The sequence below is a fragment of the Rhinopithecus roxellana genome, chromosome 21 (genome assembly GCF_007565055.1).
Source record: "Rhinopithecus roxellana isolate Shanxi Qingling chromosome 21, ASM756505v1, whole genome shotgun sequence".
Taxonomy (NCBI): domain Eukaryota; kingdom Metazoa; phylum Chordata; class Mammalia; order Primates; family Cercopithecidae; genus Rhinopithecus; species Rhinopithecus roxellana.
In genome coordinates, this window is record NC_044569.1 from 63,124,947 (window position 1) to 63,146,089 (window position 21,143).

The following is a 21,143-nucleotide window of genomic DNA, read 5'->3' on the forward strand; positions in this document are numbered from 1 at the left end:
TCTGTTGTCCAGGCTGGTGTGCCATAGCACAAACACAGCTCACTGCATCCTTGACCTCCTGGCCTCAGGCAATCATCCCACCTCAGCCTGCCGAGTATCTGGGACTACAGGTGTGTGCTTGGCTAATTTTATAAATTTTTGCTAGAGACAGGGATCTCACCATGTTGCCCAGGCTGGTTGACCTCCTGGGCTCAAGTGAGTCTCCCCCTCAGCCTCCCAAAGTGCTGGGATTATAAACATGAGCCACTACACCCAGCCTCTTTCAATACTTTTAACATTTTTTTTTTTTTTAAAGACATAGGATCTTGCTCTGATGCGCAGGCTGGAGTGCAGTTGTGTAATCATAGCTCCTTGTAACCTCTAACTCCTGGGCTCACGCAATCCTCCTGCGTTGGCCTCCCAAAGTGCTGGGATGGCAGGAATGAGCCACCACACTTGGCCTTCTTTCAATACTTTATATTAAATTTCATAATTCCAAGGTGTAGAAACTATGAGTATCTTCATTTTCAAGATAAGATCAATGAGACAGCACAATTGCTCTAGGTCACACAGCCAGTAAGGAACAGCTTTGGCTCTTAATCACTACCTAGAAGGCCTGAGAACATCCCAGGATGATAAAAAGAGCACGGCGCCTGCCCTCCTGGAGCTTCCAGTCTAAAAGAAAAAAGGAGGCAGAAATAGATACCTTCAAAGTGAGAAGGTAAAGGGAGTGTGCAAAGCAATTAGGCAGCAGAGAGAACAGGCTATTCTCATAGCCTACTCTCAGAGGGGAAGCCCAGAAGGGCTTCCTGGAAGAGCCAACACCTACTTAGAATAAGTAGGAATAGATGAGGATGCCCAGCAGGAGCGGAGCTGGGAGAAGGTCACTCCAGACAGAGGGCAGGGCATGAACAAAGGAACCGAAGTCAGAGGCGGCGGGGTGTGTGCATAGAAAGGGGTGGTCCGGGATGCTAGAATAGAAGATGCTCTGAAGCCAAATGGCAGCAGGAAGTACAACTAAGTCACAGCCACCCACAAGTGCAGATGTGTTCCAGCAGTGTAAACAAGGTCTACAGAAATTGCTTCCCATTTTAAATGGAGATATATGGAAGTTACTATTTAAAGCAAGTCTTTCTGGAAAAAGAACATTTACACTGTGAGAAATCCAGATCGACACGTTTTATGTTTCCTTAAAGTAGTTGCGTACCATTCCCAAGGTCCTTCGTCAGCATCTGACTTCCCAGGATGTGTTTTCCAAACTCCCACGTGTGGATGTGTGTGCATATTTGTCCTGCTGCAACAACTTCCTTCCCACGGGGCAGTTCAACACTCCCATGCTGATACCGCTCTCAAAGTCCAGCACATGCTTTAGCAGATGCATACCCTATGCAGACCATCACGGAGAAGTCCTTCTTTGCTTACCATTCATCCAAATGTTTTACGAGTTCATCATCCTTCTTGGACAAAAGCCAAATATTGCCACTTAACATAGTCACTATATTTTTGAAACCCAGAGATGTATACCAGGCCATCTAACCAGAGAAAATCCAGCTTATCCATGTTAACTGGAAATGTTAATCTGCATAACCAAAGGAAGCCAGGTGGTCAGCGGCCCCCACATCCACAGTGCTGTGTTACTCAACAATAACAAGTTGTATATAAATTGGTTTCCATGGTTTGTTCATCTTGGCCGCTTTGCAGGTGGCTGGGAGACGCAGCTTGTCTCTCTGCCTATTAAAGAGTGAGCATGTCCCATTTACCTGCAACATATCAGACACCAGTGTTTCATAAATATAAGGCTGTTGATCCAAGATGTGAGGCTTATCCTAACAGGTTAGGAGACAATGATGGGCCTGACTCTACTATTTTGCCTGCTGTCTTTTCAATTTACTTTTGTTTTTCCTGCAAGAAACATTTCTCTGAAGTGCATACAAGATACTGATGAATTCCTTTCCGATCTGAATTCAGTGAAGCCCAAAGAATACACTCTAAGAAGTAAGTAGGTTTCCCTGGCCCATTGCGGAGGTGAACACAGGGCAGTGGAGGTTTGTGCTGGGAACATTCTAGATAAACTCTTGAGAATTAAAGACACAGAACCAGAAAGGAAAGAGAAGATGGGCCTTAATTTGCATTTTTCCAGGAATCAAAAAGGGAGGAGGAATTTTTAATGTAGGAGGCTTTACCATCAGTCTAGCCAGAAGAATCTCATGAAGATCACCCTCTTAAGATGAAAGGCTGGGCATGGGGGGCTCACATCTGTATCCCAGCACTTTCGGAGGCCAAGGTGGGTGGATCACTTGAGGTCAGAAGTTCGAGACCTGCCCAGCGAACATGGTAAAACCCCATCTCTACCACAAACACAAAAATTAGCCAGGTGTGGTGGTACACACCTGTAATCCCAGTTACTTGGGAGGCTGAAGCAGAAGAATCACTTGAACCTAGAAGGCAGAGGTTGCAGTGAGCAGAGATCATGTCAGCCTGGGCAACAGAGTGAGCCTTCTCAAAAAAGAAAGATGAGAATAGTTTATACACTGTATGATGCTTATTATTAACATCATTGATGTCATCAATATGGATAACATTTCACTGTCATACGAGATATCTTGGGTTTTTTTTTTTGAGATGGAGTCTCACTCTGTCACCCAGGCTGGAGTACAATGGTGTGATCTTGGTTCACTGTAACCTCTGCCTTCTGGGTTCAAGTGATCCTCAGCCTCCCGAGTAGCTGGGATTATAGACACCCGCCACTATGCCTAATTTTTGTATTTTTAGTAGAGACAGGGTTTCACCATGTTGGTCAGGCTGGTCTCGAACTCCTGACCTCGTGATCCACCCGCCTCAGCCTCCCAAAGTGCTGGGATTACAGGCATGAGCCACTGCGCCTGGAGGGCTTCTTTTTCTAGACATTTAGTTTGCTTTTGGTAATGAGTTGCTTCCTTATTCGGGGGAAAAAGTCTTGCCCATTCTGTGCTTGATAGTACATGCTAAGGAGTGTGTTGGTAAATGTGTGGGCTCAAGCTGGATGGAGTGAGACTGCAGCCACACTTCTTGGCATGTCATAGAGATGAACTTCAGATGGTTAGAAGTTTGTTATTAGTTTCCCAAAATCATTCCTACAACTAAAGAGACACACACTTTCCTGCCAGAAAGGGACAAAAAATCAGATGTGTTTTCACTGGGGTAACCTCTTTTTCAGAAGAATGATTCATAGTTGATACTGATGGGAACCACTAACAAGGAAAAATGTAAAAACTTGCTTTTTCCAAAGCCAGACAAACGAACATAGCAATTTACATTCACATTTTGAATGCATGACTAATGTACTTTGTATTGAAAAATGCTTAGTAGCATAATATCCATCGTAATCAAAAGCTTTCATCTGATATTTTGTAATTCAAAATAGCACATAAGGCCGAGCACAGTGGCTCACGCTTGTAATCCCAGCACTTTGAGAGGCCAAGGTGAGCGGATCACCTGAGGTAAGGAGTTCAGGACCAGCCTGGCCAACATGGTGAAACCCCATCTCTACTAAAAATACAAATATCAGCCCGGCATGGTCGTGGGTGCCTATAATCTCAGCTACTTGGGAGGCTGAGTAATGAGAATCGCTTGAACCTGGGAGGTGGAGTTTGCAGTGAGTCAAGATCGTGCCACTGCACTCCTGCCTGGGAGACAAGAGTGAGGCTTCATCTCAAAAAAACAAAAAACAACAAACAAAAAAACATAATTTGAAGCAGTTGCCATGCTACACAGGATTAGATGTCCGGATACTTAATGGAATAGCAAGAGAATACAAATCCAATTGATTTACTAGCCATCTTCTTCAAGTCCCATTTTGAAATTGATTGTTTTGCTCCAACACTTAGTGATGTTGTAGGGAACATTCTGACAAACTGCGGCCAAATAAGTGGGCCAAGAAAATCCAGACGGTGCCGTGGCTGGCTCAGATTCCTGGTGATGAGGTGGTGGCACATATTGTCATCATTAGTCACAGCCATGTTAACGCTATATTTGCCTTGTAAGTTGCTCTAGTCATGCACTGACCATGTTCCATCTGTAGGAGCCTGAAGATTGAAAATCTTTTAAGTTAAAAAGATTTTTCCAAGATAAATGGTTCGGGAAAGAATTGAATGATTTACCTAAGTGGATAGATGACTTAATTTATTGTAACAGATGAATACAATACTTGGTAGTTTTTTAAACTGATTTTCATTCTAATGTACCAGAAAATACTTGGCATTGTTGCTCTGACATTTTGCCTGAGATTTTTGAGCACAGCATGTCGTTCTGACCTTAGTTCTCAGTTTGGTTTTCCTGGCAGTCATGTGGATGGAAAAAGAATAAGAGTCACTGGTGAGTGAGTACTTTAATACAGTAGGCATCATTCCGAGGCTTGGACGGGAGCGGTGCCATTTAGTTCTAGCAGCCACTATGCGGGGGAGGACAGTGTTAGTATCATCTCTTTTATACAAGAGGAAATGGAGTCACAGAAATGCAAAGTATCCTGCCTGCAGTGGTAGAAATAAGATTTGAGCTCACATCGTCCAATTCCTGAGTCTGCACTTTTAATCGTTGAATAAAATAAGCAACAACAGGGCCGGGCACAGTGGCTCATGCCTGTAACCCCAGCACTTTGGGAGGCTGAGGCAAGTGGATTGCTTGAGCTCAGGAGTTTGAGACTAGCCTGGCCAACATGGTGAAACCCCGTCTCTACTAAAAATTAAAAAGTTAGCCTGGTGTGGTGGCACAGGCCTGTAGTCCCAGCTGCTCAGGAGGCTGAGGTGGGAGGATTCCTTGAGCATGGGAGGCGGAGGTTGCAGAGAGCCGAGATTGCTCCACTGCACTCCAGCCTGGGTGACAGAGCAAGACTCTCTCTCAATAAAATAAAATAAGCCACAAGAGAAACAAGAAAAACAAAATAAAACCCAGCAACAAAAAGAGTGAAGCAGAGCTACACATATGGATCACATGGAAATAACATCAAGAAGAAAAAAACAAGCTGTAGGAAGTTATATACATATATAAGTTTAAACAAATGCAATTTAAGGTGCTGTCTTGCTCTATCTATATGGTTCTGCATATGTAGTACAAATGTTCAGAAATGCGTGAGAACGTTAACCTCCAAATTCAGTCCAGGGCTAGCCTTGGTGGGGATGCAATTAGGAACACCCATTTCAAATGATTGGTCAAGTTTTATTTTTTAAGCTGGGTGGTGGGAACATAGGCACTTGTTTTATTGTTTATGACTTTTTAATGTATTAAATATTGCACAATAGCCTTTTTTTTTTTTTTTTTGAGACAGAGTTTCACTCTTGTCACCCAGGCTAGAGTGCAATGGCGTGATCTCTGCACCTCTGCCTCCTGGATTCAAGTGATTCTCCTGCCTCAACCTCCCAAGTAGCTGGGATTACAGGCATGCGCCACCACACCCAGCTAATTTTTGCATTTTTAGTAGAAACGGGGTTTCGCCATGTTGAACAGTCTGATCTCGAACTCCTGACCTCAAGAGATCTGCCCACCTCGGCCTCCTGAAGTGCTAGGATTACAGGCATGAGCCACCCTGCCCAGCTGTGTGATGGCATTTTTAAATGCCACCTCCAAGCCCCAAACACGAAGATGGTGGCAGGCATGGGCTGTGTAGGAGCTTGGATAGTGGGCCAGGGCCGGAGGAATAAGGTGGAGAGAGAGTCCTTGAGTCACGGCTGTTCTAGAACAGGAGAGAGACTGATATTTAGAGACACTCAATCCAGCAGTGGGTAAGATAGATTAAAGGGGGCAGCCATGGTAGGAAACACTGTAGTAATTTGACTCTAAAAGGAGGCTCCGTTTCAAACTTTCCACCATGTTTTTCCATTTGCTTTCTAACATTCTCAGGTCCACCATCCTTACAGAAACAAAATCCACCACATACATTTGTATGCTTTGGTTTTGCCACCCTCCTGAATCTTGGGGTTTTATTTTATGTCCCTTTTTCCTGCTAAAGTCCTCAGCGAGCGTTCTGGTCTGCTTCTGGTTTTGTTGCTGTTGTTTTAAACTTTGTAAAGCTCAGAAGTCCTACATTCAACCTCTTATCACGTACAAAAACCACATCCAGGCCAGGCACAGTGGCTCATGCCTGTAATCCCAGTACTTTGAGAGGCCCAGGCAGGCAGATCACCTGAGGTCAGGAGTTCAAGAGCAACCTGGCCAACATCGTGAAGCCCCATCTTTACTAAAAATACAAAAATTAGCCAGGCATGGTGGTGGGCGCCTGTAATCCTGGTTACTTGGGAGGCTGAAGCAGGAGAGTTGCTTGAACCCAGGAGGCAGAGGTTGCAGTGAGCTGAGATCACTCCATTGCACTCCAGCCTGGGTGACAAGAACGAAACTCCATCTCAAAAACAAAACACAAAAACCACATCCCAAAAGATCACTGGTATCCTCTCTCCTGATTATTTTAAATGTTCTTTCTCCTTGATGTCTACAAAGAGTCAAACACTGTAAAATACTTGAAGGGATTTATTCTGAGTCAAAATGAGTGACTGATGTCCTGTGACCACAGCCCCAGGAGATCCTGAGAACATGTGCCCAGGTGGTCAGACTGCAGGTTGGTACATTTCAGGGAGATATGAGACATCAGTCAATACACGTAAGATGTGTATTGGTTTGGTCTGAAAAGGCAGGACAACTGGAAGGGAATGGGGTGGCTTCTAGGTCATAGGTGGGTTCAGAGCTTTTCCTATTGGCAATTGGTTGAAAAAGTTTATCTAAAGACCTGGAATCCATAGAAGGAAGTGTGTGGGTTAAGATAAGGGATTATGGAGACCTAGGTTATTATGCAGATGAAACCTCCAGGTAACAAGCTTCAGAGACAATAGATTGTCAATGTCTCTTATCAGACTTAAGTCTCCTCTATCAGTCTTATGTTAACACTGGCCAGTTGTGCCTGAATTCTGAAAGGGAGGAGGGTATAATGAGGGATGCCCCCCTCCCTTCCCATTGTGGCCTGAACGAGTTTTTCAGGTTGACTTTGGAATGCCCTTGGCTGAAAGGAAGGGTGCATTCAGATGGTTGGGGGTCTTAGAATCGTATTTTTGGTTTACATTAACCACCATGGAATGAGCTGCCTTCCTCTTTCTTCATACTTGTCTATTTCTATTATAATTCAGGGTTGGTCCCCTGTCTGGGCTGTCCTACTATGTTGATAATTTGTCTCTTTTCTCCTCTTTCTCTCTCTGCCTGACCCCCTGAACCTTCCCACAGGCACTTTGTTCCTTTCCTCATTGTACTTCTCTTGTAAACGAATCAAGGTTTAGAGACAGGATACTAGGCAGTGGAAATTGTGCTAGGCTGGCAATAAGGCCTGGGACCACCTCCTGGTTAGGCCAATCACCAGCTGTGTGGCCTCACCCAAGCCACATCACCTTGTTTAACACATTGCCTTTAATGAGGTTCCTCACCTGTAAATGACCAGACTGTGTCCTCAATTCTGGAAATCTACAGCAACTTTAAAGAATTCCAACCAAACCCTCATGACACATAGTTTACCTATAACAAACCTGCACATATACCCAGAACCTAAAATAAAAAAAGGACTTCTGACTCCTAAGCCCAGCAGTGTGCTACAGACAGTCTGTGCTGGCTTGCGAGTGCCAATTGTTAAGTGTCAAGGTGGTTGTTAAATATAATTATTTTTAGGGGCTAACTCATGCAAATTTACAATTAAATTATATTAAGAACAAAAGTGGCCGGGCGCGGTGGCTCAAGCCTGTAATCCCAGCACTTTGGGAGGCCGAGACGGGCGGATCACGAGGTCAGGAGATCGAGACCATCCTGGCTAACATGGTGAAACCCCGTCTCTACTAAAAAACACAAAAAACTAGCCGGGTGACGAGGCGGGCGCCTGTAGTCCCAGCTACTCGGGAGGCTGAGGCAGGAGAATGGCTTAAACCCAGGAGGCGGAGCTTGCAGTGAGCTGAGAACCAGCCACTGCACTCCAACCTGGGCGGCAGAGCAAGACTATGTCTCAGGGGAAAAAAAAGGAAAAAAAAAAAAAAAAAGAACAAAAGTAATCGATTTTTTTTTTTTTTTTGAGACTGAGTCACTCTGTCACCCAGGCTAGAGTACAGTGGGGCAATCTTGGCTCACTGCAGCCTCCCCCTCCTGGGTTCAAGCAATTCTCCTGCCTCAGCCTTCCGAGCAGCTGGGATTACAGGTGTGCGCTGCCATACCTGGCCAGTGTTTGTATTTTTAGTAGAGATGGGGTTTCACCAAGTTGGTCAGGCTGTTCTCAAACTCCTGACCTCAGGTGATCTGCCCACCTTGGCCTCCCAAAGTGCTGGGATTACAGGTGTAAGCCACCATGCCCAGCCCAAAAGTAATAAATATTCAAAACTCATCACTTCCTAATTATTTTACTACATTAGAAAAAAAAATCTATGTCTTATGTTAACAATGGCCAGTTGTGCTGGGTAAAGGCTGGGTACAGTGGCTCACACCTGTAATCCCAGCACTTTGGGAGGTTGAGATGGGTGGATCACGAGGTCAGGAGATTGAGAGTTTCCTGGCCAATATGGTGAAACCCCATCTATATTAAAAATACAAAAGTTAGCTGGGTGTGGTGGCATGTGCCTGTAATCCCAACTACTCAGGAGGCTGAGGCAGAAGAATCACTTGAACCTGGGAGGTGGAGGTTGCAAAGAGCCAAAATTGCACCACTGCACTCCAGCCTGGCGACAGAGTGAGACTGTCTCAAAAAAAAAAAAAAAAAAGAAAAGAAAAAAAAATCTATCTGTATTCTTAAAGCTATTTACAGCTCTCGTGTCTGTACAGTGGAAGTCACTGCTGTGCTACTGTGCGTGGCCTTCTAAGTTCGTGTTCAGGGACGTCACCTTGAGAGCTGGGAATCAGCCACGGGGGCCTGTCTTCATCAGGGAAGTCAGCAATAGCTGTAAGTCAGGGCTTGATTTATTGTTTTATTGTCTAGACTGAGGAAATTGATGGATAAAATCTTGAGTGCAAATTAGAAGTGTGTAATGTCTAACCATTACATTATGAATAGCACAAAAAGATAAGGAAGTATCTTCAGTACTCCAACTGTCATAAAATTCAGCAAAAAATTTGCTCACATCATGGACAAATAAGTTCTGACATACATCTTCCTTGTTTCACGTCGGTATTACTCATTGACGTAAATGAAAATATCAACATTCATGTTGGGACGATACTTAGTCAACTGAAACCATAGATTGGCTACGGATACAAGAGTTGGGTAAAAATCAATGAAAGTATTCTGAGAGAATCAATTCATTATATGTGGAATTGATACTAAGGACCTCATTATTATACTACAGGCTTCATTATTTGTAATTTGTGTATGTTATGGGCTGACTTGTGTTTCCCTCAAATTCATATGTTTAAGTCCCAGTACGTCAGGATGGGATTCTATTTGGAGACAGGGTCTTTAAAGAGATAATTGGGCCAGACGTGGCGATTCATGCCTGTAATCCCAGCTCTTTGGGAGGCCAAGGTGGGAGGATTGCTTGAGTCCAGGAGTTCAAGACCAGTCTGGGCAACAGGGCTAAACTATCTCTACAAAAAATACAAAAATTTAGCTGGGCATGGTGGCACATGCCTGTAATCTCGGCTGCCCAGGGGTCTAAGGTGGGGGGATCACCTGAGCCTGGGAGTTCGAGGCTACAGTGAGCTGTGATTGTGGCACTGTATTCCAGCCTGGGTGACGGAGTAAGACCCTGTCTCAAAAAAAAAAAAAAAAAAAAAAGAGAGAGATTATTAAGCCCAGACGAGATGAGTTGGGGTGGCGGTTGTCTTAACCAATAACTGGTGCCCCTTATAAGAAAAGGAGCTTGGGACATACATGGAGGGAAGACCACATGGGGACACAAGACGACAGTCTCCTAGAGGATAAGGAGAGAGGCCTCAGAAGCAGCCAACCCTGCCAGTGCCTTGGTCTCGGCATACAGCCTCCAGAACTGGGAGAAATGAATTCCTGTTGTTTAAGCCACCCAGGCTGTGGTAGTTCATTATGGCAGCCCTAGCGAATGAATCCAGTGTCCCACATGGTTTTTATATCAGTGTAATCGATACTAATCCCCACCTGGTGAATGTTATAGGTTGAACGTATCTTCCCAAAAGATATGTTGAAACCATAACCCCCTGGTTCCTGTGAATGTTAAGTTACTTGGAAATAAGGTCTTTGCAGATATGTAAGGGGAGGTAATAGTAGATTAGGGTAGGCCCTAATCTCATTATTGATGTCCTTATAAAAGGGAAATTTGGACACAGACACAGAGGGAGAACGTTCCATAAGGATGGAGAGGAGATTGGGGTGATGCCTCCCGGCCTAGGGCTGCTGGCAACCTCTAGAAGCTGGCAGAGCATGGAACTGGTTCTTCCTCGGAGCCTCCGAAGGGAACCAATGCTGCTCAGCCCTTGATTTCCGATTTCTAGTCCCTAGAACTGTGAGATAAAACATCTCTGTTGTTTTAAGCCACTCAGTTTGTGGAAAATTCTGAAGACAGCACTAGCAAACTAATACAAAGAACTATGAATTAACACCTCTCAAATGCACTCTAGAATCAAAAGCATGTATTTATCATCCAGAATGGAGAGAGAAAAAAAAAAAAAGTAAAGCACTGTGTCTCGGGTAGGTCCAGGGACTCATTTTCCTTGAGATGTAGCAGAGCTTTTTTTTTTTTTTTTTTTTGAGGAGTCTCACTCTGTCACCAGGCTAGAGTGCAGTGGCATGATCTCAGCTCACTGCAACCTCTACCTCACCAGTTCAAGTGATTCTCCTGCCTCAGCCTCCCAAGTAAGCTGGGACTACAGGTGCACACCAACACACCTGGCTCATTTTTGTACTTTTTCTGGTAGAGATAGGTTTTGCCGTGTTGGCCAGGCTGGTCTTGAACTCCTGACCTCAGGTGATCTGCCTGCCTTGGCCTCCCAACATGCTGGGATTACAGGTGTGAGCCACCGTGCCTCGCCCCAGAGCATTTTCTTAAAGTGCAACCAGCCCATGTGTGTCTACAGCAGAGAACTTGCAGGGGAAGCTACTGATGTGGAATTTTAACTTCCCTCAGCAGATCCTGGCTCCCTCCCAGGTTTCATGTGATTGCTGCATTTTGCTGCACTTGATTCCTCTGGGACAGAATGATGAGGGAGGAAGGGAGGCCTCTGGATCCCAAGCAGCCTGCTGGGCTTTTCATTTCCCGTTTCTCTAATCTCATCACATTCTTGAAAATTTCCCCAAGCAGCTACTTTTGCTCTGAGACTTTCTTAACCCTTCAAGTCCCTCTTCCTTGGTTCCTATACCAAGCCCTGAGCCCACCCTATTGGCCAGAGTACTGAGCTTCCTACTCGGGTCACCTGCTCCCTTTGGATTCCACGTTTCCCTCCTGGAATGCTTATTTCACGTCTCTTGTCCGTGTGCCTCATCTTCTCTCCTGGAAGCCAAGGCCACAGCTGATGCCTTGTCGGAGGCAGGGGTCTGCAGGCAGACACTGAATGGACTAGCACCCATCACAGGCCCCTGGCCGAGCCTGGGTCCCCTGTCACCAGGGCAGATCTGGTCATCCTGATTTTCGGTCTCTGAATGTTGCCTCTCTTCCCACCCAGCTGTTAGTCTGAAGGGCGTTTTACTCAAGGCCAGATCCTCTCCTGATGCTACAGCAAGGGACAGAAAAGATGCTGAGATGAAGCAAATGTAAAAAAGTAAAGGTGAAACTGGGCTTCACTGAAATTCTGGGTTCACTGGATGCCAAATATCCATGCTGCAGTAGACTGAAACATGGTCCCCAAAAGACATCTCAATTCCTGGAGCCTGTGAATATTACCTTATATGGAAACAGGGTCTTTGCAGAAGTGATTAAATTAAGGATCTTAAAATGTGGGGGTTGTCCTGGATTATCCAGGTGGGCCCTAAATGCAGCCCCATGTATCCTTAGAAGAGTGTGACAGGCTGGGCACGGTGGCTCACGCTGGTAATCCCACACTTTGGGAGGCTGAGGCAGGTGGATCACTGAAGGTCGAGTTCGAAACCAGTCTGGCCAACATGGTGAAACCTCGTCTTTACTATAAATACAAAAATTAGCCAGGCATGGTGGCAGGTGCTTGTAATCCCAGCTACTTGGGAGGCTGAGATGGGAGAATTGCTTGAAACCGAAAGGTAGAGGTTGGAGTGAGCTGAGATTGTGCCACTGCACTCCAGCCTGGGTGACAGTGAGACTTCATCTCAAAAAAAAAAAAAAAAAAAGGGAGACAGGAGGAAATATGCATCCACCACACATGCACACGGAGAAGATGTGGCCAGAGAGGCAGAGTTTGGAATGCTGTGGCCACAATCCAAGGGAGGCCGGCAGCTGGAGGAAGGAAAGAACAGATTCTTCCCTGAAGCCTCTACAAGGAGTACAGCCCTTGCTAACACCTTGGTTTCAGTCCAGTCATATTTATTTTGGATTTCTGGCCTCCAGAACTATGAGAAAATAACTTTCTATAGTTTTAAGCTATGAAATTTGTGGTAATTGTTACAGTAGCTACAATAAATTAACATGCATGCTATTCTTGTTCTTTTGGTCTAAGATTAATAGCCCACCAGACACAAGGGGCACTGCCAGGAGGTGTCTGCTAAGAGCCTGTCTCAGGAACTAGGCTGTGAAATGGAGAGCACATTCAGCTCTTCGACCACAAGGAAATCTCTGGCACCTGCTAGTTAGCGTTTTACCTGTATGCCCTGTATTGTCAACTATAAGACAAGGACTATTCTTGTTTTCAAAAATCTCCATTGTAACGTAACAATCTGGTAGGTGCTTAATAAAAGCTTGAACGTCATAATTCCTTTCAGGATTTGTTTCTGGCCTAGCATTCCAGAAGCTTCCACTGCCTTCAACTTCATGATGTCAACACATCATATTTAAAAACTTAAGACTGTAGACCGAGGCCTCCTTTTTCCTCTATTCAAACCCAGAAATTAATCAGCTGTGCATTTTAATATCCACATTTCATTGCCACCAAGTGAGAAAGAAAATTTGCCTGCCAATTAGCACAGAATTGAAACAAGTTGTTTTTAATCTTTCGAAAATGAAACTTGGAACAACTGCCATATGATTTGAAGTAGCAGGTGCGATTAATCATTCATTTATTCTATTTCTCCCTCCCATGACAATCACAATGTATTTTGATTTGGAGGGTGCCCGTGCCCTGGCATATCTTAGGTTCTTGACAGAAGCTAATTAAGGATTAGTTTGGAAAAGAGCAACTTGTCCATTTGAATTCATCCTCAGAAAGGAAGCAAACGCAATTTGAAAATTTGCGTGGCACAAAATATGAGCTCAGCTAGACAACTGCAAATGCAATCAGCTTAGAAAGCAAATACCAACTGGAAAGAAAACTAGAATTTAACCTTCTCAAATGAAGAATGGGATATTCTTCATGTGCCCTTCAGGGTTTACCTAAGGAGGGAGACAGCCTCAGTTTCGACATCGCTTTTGTTTCTGTCTTCTTCAAGGCTTATGGTTCCAGACCCTTTCTTACACTTCAGGCTACAGAGTTGGGGCTACTCCATGATGGAAAAGGGGATGTGAAAATCATTTAGTCTGTTACACGCCAGGTGTGGTGGCTCACGCCTGTAATCCCAGCACTTTGAGAGGCCGAGGCAGGTGGATCGCTTGAAGTCAGGAGTTTGACACCAGCCTGGCCAACATGGTGAAACCTCATCTCTACTAAAAATACGAAAATTAACCGGGTGTGGTGGTGCATGTCTGTAATCCCAGCCACTTGGGAGGCTGAAGCACAAGAGTCTCTTGAACCCAGGAAGCGGAGGCTGCGGTGAGCCGAGATTGTGCCACTGCACTCCAGCCTGGGTGACAGCAAGATTCTGTCTCAAAAAAAAAAAAAATCAGTCTGTTACAGTAAACGCATCCAGTTTAATTATTTTGTTTTTCTGACTCAAGGAAACAATGTCTCGGTGGACCTGGATTTTGGGCATTTGAACTTAAATTTTTTTAAGTTTAATTTGATTCAGCAAATGTTCATTGAGCTCCTGCTCTGAGAGATACATGAAGACACAGCGCCTCCTCCCTCCCCTCACCGTGGGAGACAGGTACACAATGTCAACCTACCTTTTAGTGTGACATGTAAGCAAGAATCTGGAATGCTTCTTAGGGAAGAACATCCTTCAGTAGACTTAAAGGATGATTCAACATTTGCCAGGCAGATGGAAAGGAGGAACATTCCACGCTTAAAGACAGTGTGGCCTGGTGCGTTCTGTATCTTGGAGCAGAGGAAATGAGCGTGGGTTGGGAGGATGAGCCCAAAGGGGCAAGTCAGGTCACGAAGGGCCTTTTAAACCGTACTCAGGAGTCTGGAATTAATCCTAAAACAGAGCAGGCAAGCCTGGCTGCTCGTTACAATCACCTGGGACATTTTGAAAACTAATTAAAGCTCAAGCCTCACCCCTGACCAATTAAGTCATTCTTTGTCGGGGTGGAGCCTGGGTGTATTTTTTTTTTTAACGTCTCAGGTGATTCGAATGCCCACCAGAATTCCCCCAGAGCTGAGAATCACAGCCGTAGCTAAGAGGGCTGCAAAGTTTTTCCCTAAAGGGCCTGATAGTAAATATTTTCAGCTTTGTCAGCGAGCGGGTCTCTCTTACAGCTACTCACCCTGCCATTTTGTGGGAAAGCAGCTCTGACAATATGTAAATGAACAAGCATGGCCATATTAAAAATAAACTTTTCTTAAAAGACAAGCAGGGTTATAGTTGGCCAACCCCTACTCTAGATGATGGGACGCCATTAAGAATTTAAGAAGTATATTGATTCAAACATTTTTACAGATTATTACATAAATAATACATGAATTTGTTCACACTGTAAATGAATCTAAATAATGCAGACAAAGTTCAAGACCTTTTTATTCCCTCATTCAAATACCAGTCCCTTTCCTAGATAATAAGTGTCATCAATGAGGTATAAATTTTTCTAGAATTTTCTCCTTCCTCTTTTTGGTATGTACTAGAAAGATATACTTTTTTAAGTTTAAAAAATGTATTTATTTTTCTTGCCAGGCATGGTGGCCTGTAATCCGGTACTTTGGGAGGCCAAGGTAGGAGGATCACTTGAGTCCAGGAGTTTGAGACCAGCCTGGGCAACATAATGTATAGACCCTGTCTATACAAAAATGAAAAAAACAAAATTAGCTGGGTATAGTGGTGTGTACCTGTAGTCCTAGCTACTCAGGAGGCTAAGGTGGAAGGATTGCTTGAGACTGGGAGGTCAAGGCTGTAGTGAGCTGAGATCATACCACTGCACTCCAGCCTGGGTGACAGAGTAATGCTCTGTTTCAAACATATATATATATACGTATGTATGTAAAGAGAGAGAGAGTATATGTTTCTATTGTGTGTGGGTATACGTGTGTGTATATATATGTATGTATGTAAAGAGAGAGAGTATATGTTTCTATTGTGTGTGGGTATACGTGTGTGTATATATATGTATGTATGTAAAGAGAGAGAGTATATGTTTCTATTGTGTGTGGGTATACGTGTGTGTGTATATATATGTATGTATGTAAAGAGAGAGAGTATATGTTTCTATTGTGTGTGGGTATACGTGTGTGTATATATATGTATGTATGTAAAGAGAGAGAGTATATGTTTCTATTGTGTGTGGGTATACGTGTGTGTATATATATGTATGTATGTAAAGAGAGAGAGTATATGTTTCTATTGTGTGTGGGTATACGTGTGTGTGTATATATGTATGTATGTAAAGAGAGAGAGTATATGTTTCTATTGTGTGTGGGTATACGTGTGTGTGTATATATGTATGTATGTAAAGAGAGAGAGTATATGTTTCTATTGTGTGTGGGTATACGTGTGTGTGTATATATGTATGTATGTAAAGAGAGAGAGTATATGTTTCTATTGTGTGTGGGTATACGTGTGTGTGTATATATGTATGTATTTCTTAAACTTGCTTTTTCCCCTACATAATAATATGTCTTGGAGTATTTCCACAGCAGTAAATATGTATCTCTTTTTAGTTTTTGCATAGCATAATAAAATATGAACTATGGAAGCCCCATGACTCATTTAACAATTTTCTGAGAGAGGTTGAACTATTTGGAATTGTGAACATTAAACTGTTTTATCCTACAAAATGCCATTTTGAAATGGTTAAACCTCACAGTCTGTGTTCAACTTTTTGCCATTACAAGCATTACTGCCGCAAGCATCTTGCATTGTGTGCTCATGTGTGTATCCCTGGGGCAGATTCTGGGACGCTGACTTGCTGGATCACTGTGCCTAGCAGTGAGAAAGGAGTCTTTGGCTAAACCCCAGACACTGGTTCTCGCAAACTTCAACATAAAGGAAAGCTATTGGCAAAGTATGGGCCAGCTCAGAGGAGGGAGGGAAAGGCTAAAGACCTGCTTCCTGGCGGATGAGTGGAGCCCAAGCTTGGCTTTGGGACCTTTCTCACTCAACTAAAGTCCTGGCAGAGAGTTGACTGTGTGTCACAGTGATGGGGAGTAAGGCTTGGAGTGGCTTCCAGGGACCCCTTTGGCCTCTGTAATGAGAGGACAGAGCACCTTGATTTTTTGGTCAAGATTGTGCACAGCTGGGGAGTGGTAGTCTCTAAAAGAAAATCTAGTTGCTTACTAAGGAGAGAGAATGGCTTCCAGGAGACCAAAAAAATTTTTTCAGGCAGGGTGTGGTGGCTCACGCCTGTAATCCCAGCAGTTTGGGAGGCTGAGGCAGGTGGATTGCTTGAGCTCAGGAGTTCACGACCAGCCTCAGCTACATGGCAAAACCTTGTTTCTATCAAAATAAAATAAAATAAATAAATGTATTCATATTTTTACTGTCTTAGTTCATTTTCTGCTACTATAAGAGAATATCATAGACTAGATAATTTATAAAGAAAAGAGACTTATTTTCTCACAGTTCTGGAGGCTGGGAAGTCTAAGAGCATGGTGTTGGCATCTGGTAAGGGACTTTGTGCTGTGTTATCCCGCAGTGGAAGGTGGAAAGGTAAATGAGAGAGAAAGCGTAAGGAATCAGGCTTGCTTTTATAATAACCCACTCTCTACACAAGTGACCTGGTCCTGCAATAATGACATTAGTCCATTATTAGGTCTCTTATCAGGCCTAATGAGCTCTTATTAGACCTCACCTTCCAATACTGGTACATTGGGGACTCAGTTTCCAATACATGAATTTTGGACACTCACCAACACTTAATTATATTAACCTTTAAAATTTCAACCAATACAGTAAGTAGAATATCTTTTTTTTTTTTTTTTTTTTTTTTTTTTTTTTTTTTTTTTTTTGAGACGGAGTCTGGCTCTGTCGCCCAGGCTGGAGTGCAGTGGCCGGATCTCAGCTCACTGCAAGCTCCGCCTCCCGGGTTTACGCCATTCTCCTGCCTCAGCCTCCCGAGTAGCTGGGACTACAGGCGCCTGCCACCACGCCCGGCTAGTTTTTTGTATTTTTTAGTAGAGACTGGGTTTCACTGTGTTAGCCAGGATGGTCTCGATCTCCTGACCTCGTGATCCGCCCGTCTCGGCCTCCCAAAGTGCTGGGATTACAGGCTTGAGCCACCGCGCCCGGCCGTAAGTAGAATATCTAATTGCTGTTCACTGGCAAGACTGAACAACTTTCTCCTATTTATTAGTCAGTTGGATTTCCTTCTCCAAGGGTTTCCTGTTCGTAGCTTTTGTGGATTTAAAATCATTTCTTTGGCTTTTTAAAAATGTTTGCTTTGTGCTAGGCACCGTGGCTCACGCCTGTAATCTCAGCACTTTGGGAGGCTGAGGCAGGTGGATCATAAAGTCAGGAATTTGAGACCAGCCTAGTCAACATGGTGAAACCCCATCTCTACTAAAAATATAAAACTTAGCTAGGTGTGATGGTGCACGCCTGTAATCCCAGCAACTTGGGAGGCTGAGGCAGGAGAATTGCTTGAACCTGGGAGGTGGAGGTTGCAGTGAGCTGAGATCACACCACTGCACTCCAGCCTGGGCAACAGAGCAAGACTCCACCTCAAAACAAAAAAAGTTTGCTTTGTAAGGGTGCTTTATATGTTCTGAATGCAATTCTTTATCTAAGTTATAAATATAGTGACCGTGTTCTCTCCTTACCTTTTAACTATGTTCACGGGGCCTTGAAGAGTTTAAAGAAGGGGAGGGACATGGTCAGTCTTGTGGTTCATCTCAGTCTAGAAGATCACCGATGGCTATAAACGGCCAAGTTGCACACCAGCTCTAAGGTTCTGAGTGTGGTGAGAGACAAGGAGACTCAAACTCATTGGAAGGAAAATGGGAGGGTCAGTAATTCTCATTCCAGCAAAAACCTGGAATAATGAAAACCTATGGAGAAGAGGTCACTGATAATTACCCGCTGGCTGAGCCCAAGTGGTCTGATGCAGTGGAACTGGCCGAAGAAGAGGCGAGGGCTCCTCAAAAGCCAGTTAACCCGGTGAACTCAGCAAGTACTGTTTGTCAAGTTAGGACCAGGAGGTTTTCAAAATAACATATTCCCCCTTTTTTTTTTTTGAGACAGTCTCACTCTATCTCTCAGGCTTGAGTGCAGTGGTGTGATCATGGCTCACTGCTGCCTTGACCTCCCCTGGTGAGGTCACCCACCTCAGTCTCTTGAGTAGCTGGGACTACAGGTGCAAGCCACTATGCCTGGCTAATTTTTTGTATTTTTTGTAGAGAGATGGGGTTTTGCCACATTGCCCAGAGTGGTCTTGCGCTTGTGGGCTCAAGTGATCCACCTGCCTTAGCCCCCAAAGGTGCTGGAATTACAGGCATGAGCCACTGCACTCGGCCTACATATTTCCTTTTGTTTTTCTTTCTTTCTTTTTTTTTTTTTAAAGCACATATGTAAGCAAAATGCAGTTCCTTCAACATGATTTCCAGGTTAAATCTCAGAAATCCAACTGTAGTAGTTAAGACAGAAATGCAGGAGGAGCACGGTCATTTCACAAGCTTTATTGGGGTTTTCTCCCCACTCCTTCTAAGGAATACCATTATCTTTAGTTATGCCTAAGAATTATATTCCAAACTGACAAATAAAAACTGGGTCCTTGTGTCTATTTGAAAGAGTAAGAGGTTATGAATTCTGCCTAAACTAGGTTTGAATACACAGCTCTAATTCCTGCTAGCAATTAAAAGGAGGTAGGTTTCTGTTGTTGTGCATATTACTTATCATTTCTGAGCCTCAGTTTTCTCACTTCTACTACCCTTTACTGGTAATGTGACCTTGAGTGAGTGATGTGACCTCCCTGTGCCTCAGTTTCCATATCTGTAAAATGGGGACTATAATGATTACTTAGCTTATAACGTTACACAGTTGTGTGAGGGTTAAATGAGACAATGGACAGAAAGCAACTCAGAACATGCCTGGCACACACTAGGGCCTACGTGTTAGTTGTTATTGTCACAATGCACAGATCTGCCTGAGTCCTGGCAACATTCGTCTTGCCATGTAATTTTAAGGGAAAGAAGTCAAATGGACCATAGTCATCAAGCTTGAAAAACTCCAACTGGGCCAGGCACGGTGGCTCACGCCTGTAATCCCTGCACTTTGGGAGGCCAAGGTGGGTGGATCACCTGAGGTCAGGAGTTCGAGACCAGCCTGACCAACATGGTGAAACCCCATCTTTACTAAAAACACAAAAATTAGCCAGGCATGGTGGCAGGTGCCTGTAATCCCAGCCTGGTCATTCACTCATTCATTCACCCTTCTGCCCTCTGCCTTCGGTCCTCTTTCTTCCCTAAGAAGCTGGGGGATCGCAGTAGCAGGAGATTATGTCTTCTCAGTGCTACTTCTTTCAGATAATTTGAGGGAAAATTCCAGACTGAGAGAGTTGCTTGGTAGGGCTGGGATTGACGCTGATTCTGTGTGCCAGGGTTTTCTGCCCTGAGGGTCGTGCTCTCTTCTCTGCACTCTTTAAATTTTTGAGGCAGGACACACTCTGGGGGCTGGGCTGTCACATGTTCTTGAACACACGCACTTCATCAGACAAAGAGTATAAGAGTACACAAGCCAAAACACCCAAATCCTTGAGGAGCAGGTACATAAAAGAGGGACACTGGATTGAAGAACGTGTGTACTACGTGAAGCTGAATGATTGGAACAGGTGGGTCATCAGGAATATTAAAAAGTACAATAAATGTAATCAGAGATAAGGGAGAATATGACTGATACAAAGCACGAAAAAACAATCATAAAAACTCAGAGGAACAGTTGAAATCAAAACAAAATAGATGAGATAGATAGTAAGACGGATAGAGGCCAAGAAAAATTAGTGAGTTGGAAGATCGTTTGAAGATCTCTCAAAACAGTGCAGGAAAGGGTAAAGAGATGTGAAGATTAAAGAAAAACCAAAGAATATTGAGGCTAAAGGTGCCAACAGTTGGATAATAGAAACCAAAAGGAGAAGTGTAACAAAGCAAATGGAAGAAGGCAATATTTGAACCCATAATGACAATACTTTCTCTGGAATTAAAGGAAGATTAAAAATATCAGGTTGAAAGGGTTTACAGTACGCTAAAATAAATAAAGAAAATTTACAACTGAGTATATGTCAGTAGAGATAAAATTAAGAATATTAAAAGCAATGAGGAAATTCTAAAAACTTCTGGAGAGAACAGCAATCAGATTGACATCAGACTTCAAAATGACAGAAGAAAAGCTGAAAGAGAAACCTTCTCTGTGTGGAAACTAAATATTATATTACCAGCTAACTCTTTGTAAAAAAAAAAAAAAAATAAGAAAGTGTACTGGAAAGTTGTGTGGGTGCACACACACACTTAGAGCTGAATGATAATGAAAACACCAGACATCAAAATTTAGATACAGATATAGCAGTACTTAGAGGAAAATTCCTTGCTCTCCTTACCTGTTACAAGGACATAAGAAAGGTTGAAAACTTGAGCTAAGCAAGCAACTCAATAAATTTATAAAAGACAAACATCAATCTCAAAGAAACAATAAGGACATAATAAAAATAAGGTCAGACCAGCCTGGCCAACACAGTGAAACACCGTCTCTGCTAAAAATACAAAAATTAGCTGGGCATGGTGGCGGGCACCTGTAATCCCAGCTACTCGGGAGGCAGAGGCAGAAGAATCCCTTGAACCCAGGAGGCGGAGGC

The 21,143-nt window shown here is 43.7% G+C and overlaps 1 protein-coding gene across 1 annotated transcript in view; it reads left to right on the forward strand.

Moving 5' to 3' along the window:
- Positions 1 to 1,823: 1,823 nt before the first annotated feature.
- Positions 1,824 to 21,143, forward strand: part of LOC104673019 (O-acyltransferase like protein) — a 76,610-nt gene continuing 57,290 nt past the window's right edge. Inside the window, 1 exon segment of the mRNA XM_030925826.1 lies at positions 1,824 to 1,974. Coding sequence (XP_030781686.1) covers positions 1,824 to 1,974 — 151 coding nt within the window.